This window comes from Triticum dicoccoides, unplaced genomic scaffold (assembly GCF_002162155.2).
Source record: "Triticum dicoccoides isolate Atlit2015 ecotype Zavitan unplaced genomic scaffold, WEW_v2.0 scaffold122907, whole genome shotgun sequence".
Lineage (NCBI taxonomy): Eukaryota > Viridiplantae > Streptophyta > Magnoliopsida > Poales > Poaceae > Triticum > Triticum dicoccoides.
In genome coordinates, this window is record NW_021185979.1 from 1 (window position 1) to 2,401 (window position 2,401).

The 2,401-nt window shown below is 42.5% G+C and overlaps 1 protein-coding gene across 1 annotated transcript; it reads right to left on the minus strand.

Annotated features, from left to right (window-relative positions):
* Positions 1 to 1,104: 1,104 nt before the first annotated feature.
* On the minus strand, positions 1,105 to 1,716 carry LOC119343320 (putative ripening-related protein 4). The gene has a single exon (XM_037614344.1). The coding sequence runs from the start codon at positions 1,714 to 1,716 to the stop codon at positions 1,105 to 1,107; it is 612 nt and encodes a 203-aa protein (XP_037470241.1).
* Positions 1,717 to 2,401: the final 685 nt, after the last annotated feature.

The window sequence follows — 2,401 nt, forward strand, 5'->3', positions numbered from 1 at the left end:
CCCTGGTGGGAAATACCCTTTAGTTCCTGGGTGTATATACACCTCACATAGAAAGTATAAATGATAATAATAAGTCACAAAAGTTTGGAACTTTTTTTTACAATAAATTTGACTTTCTTTTGCTCTAATTCAGTCTCTTTCTTTGGTTTTGCAACCAACAGATGGTTGGTGTTCTGCAACCTTCGCGCTTATAACAATTGGGCGTGCAACAAATATTTTTAAACAGCCGCCTTCTTTGTTTCAGTGAATGGAAATTTGGCATGGAGCTTCCATTAATAGTCATTTGTGAATAACCGAGTGAATGAAATTCACGTGAAGGCAGTGCAACTAACTAACTAGGTTACACTATCCGTATGAGTGACATATGTTTGCAAATTTCTTATATTATGTATGGGATGGAATCCGCCAAGATTAAAATGTAGCTCGGCAACATCAAAGTAATACACCACTGGATTAAATTATTACAAATGTAACGCACTAGAGTTTCCCTCTGTATATTCACTGGCAATTTGTTGTTTCGTGGTACTCAAAGCGCTTTTTAATTTCACCAGCTCCATCCACATCGTTTAGGGTTCTCTTTTTTCTCAATACTGGTGTATCTTTCCAGGAGGCGCTGAAAGAACCGATTGTAGGGACAACTCAAAAATCATCGAGTTTTACCGCCCGAATAATTCAATGTTTTTGTGTATAAATAGTAAAATAGATATCTATGACCAACATAACATCACATATGGTAGTGCGTGTGTACTCAGTCATATATGCAAGGTCTTGCTGAACTAAAAATTGATGTATTTGCCAATTTCATTTCATACTGTACCCAAACTGGGAAATACATAAATCTCAAAAATATTAAATCCACATAAATAATACATATAGCACCGAAACAACGTAAATACATAAATAAACAAAAATATCATATACATGTGAATCGTAAATATAGCACCGAGACGGGACAAATAAATAAAGTTGTGAAAATATCAAATACAAGCGAGTGGTGGCTTATTTTAATTAGCAGCAACTCGACCACCAAGAGAACAACGCACACATCTACGTTTCCGCATGTCTGCGTGTACATAGCTTAATGCAAGGTTTTCATGGCATCGCTCACACATCAGACCAAGTGATCTTGAACACTCCAATCTCCTCCTTGAGCCCCAGCGCCCTCCACACGGCAGGTGACGCGTCTACGTCATTGTATGGGCACGGTGGCTCGAAGTTGTGCTCGGCGTCGCAGCCGTACACCGAGTCGCACTCGTCTACGACCTTGGCCAACACGGCACGCCCGTTCCCGTTGATGCGGATCATCTTGTTGCACTTGCGCTTGCCGTCTAGGCGCAACCACCCCGTTGACAGCGCCACCACCAGCTCGGTGTCCTTGTGGAAGCGGTTATCGCAGAACGATTTGCCGCCGCCGTCTCCACCTCGTGCGAAGCTGTTCAGAGTTAGGATCGCCGGCGCGTCGGCCGACACCGGGGGCGAGCACCTGAATTGCGGGTAGTGGTGACCGTCTTTACAGCACACCGAGCCGTGATCCCTGTTGTAGTCACCGGATTTGCCATGCAGGAAGCCACTGATGTGGCACCTTCCACGAAGATGTTTGGCCTCTGTAGTAACGTTCGCGCTGCTGCTCACGGACACGGAGACACCATGGACGCGAAGCTGTGACAAGATCATCATAAGAGGAAACATAGCTAATAACTTCTTCAAGTTAGCCATGTCTGTGAGGTACTCACGTTGCTTGCAAATCTGCAATTTGTGATTGTGCATTTGTGTGGATATATTGGTTGATCCATGTTCTTTATATATTGGCCCAAGCCCCAAGGAACATCAACTGGGTTATCTAATTCAGTCTCGTTTCTTCGGTTTTGTAACCCAGAGATGGTTGATGTTCTGCAACCTTCGGGCTTTTAACATTTGGGCGTGCAACATATACTTTTAAACAACCGTCTCTTCTTTATTTTATTGAATGAACTTTTGGCACGGAGCTTCCACTAATAGCCGAGGTGGAGGCATTCGTGAACATCCGAGTGAATGACATGCATAGTGAAGTAGTGTAAAGTAACTAGTTGAGACTATCTGTATCAAGAGTGATGCACGTTTCCTACTTGTATTATATCTGGGGGATGGAAGCCGCCAAGATTAAGGTCTAGCTCGGTAACATCAGAATAACATAAAGATAGATTGAATTGTTACACATGTAACTCACTTGTGATTAACCTTGTATCTAATTTTTCTCTTAATGTTCTATTTGGTGTTACTCAAAGCGCTTTGTAATTCCAGCAGCTACCTTCCACGCCCTTCTCCATACCAGGTATTTTTTTGGGAGGCACCGGAAGAATCGGTTTTTGGAAAAACTCATAAATCTCGGTATTTTACCTCCCAAAGAATTCAATTGAATTTT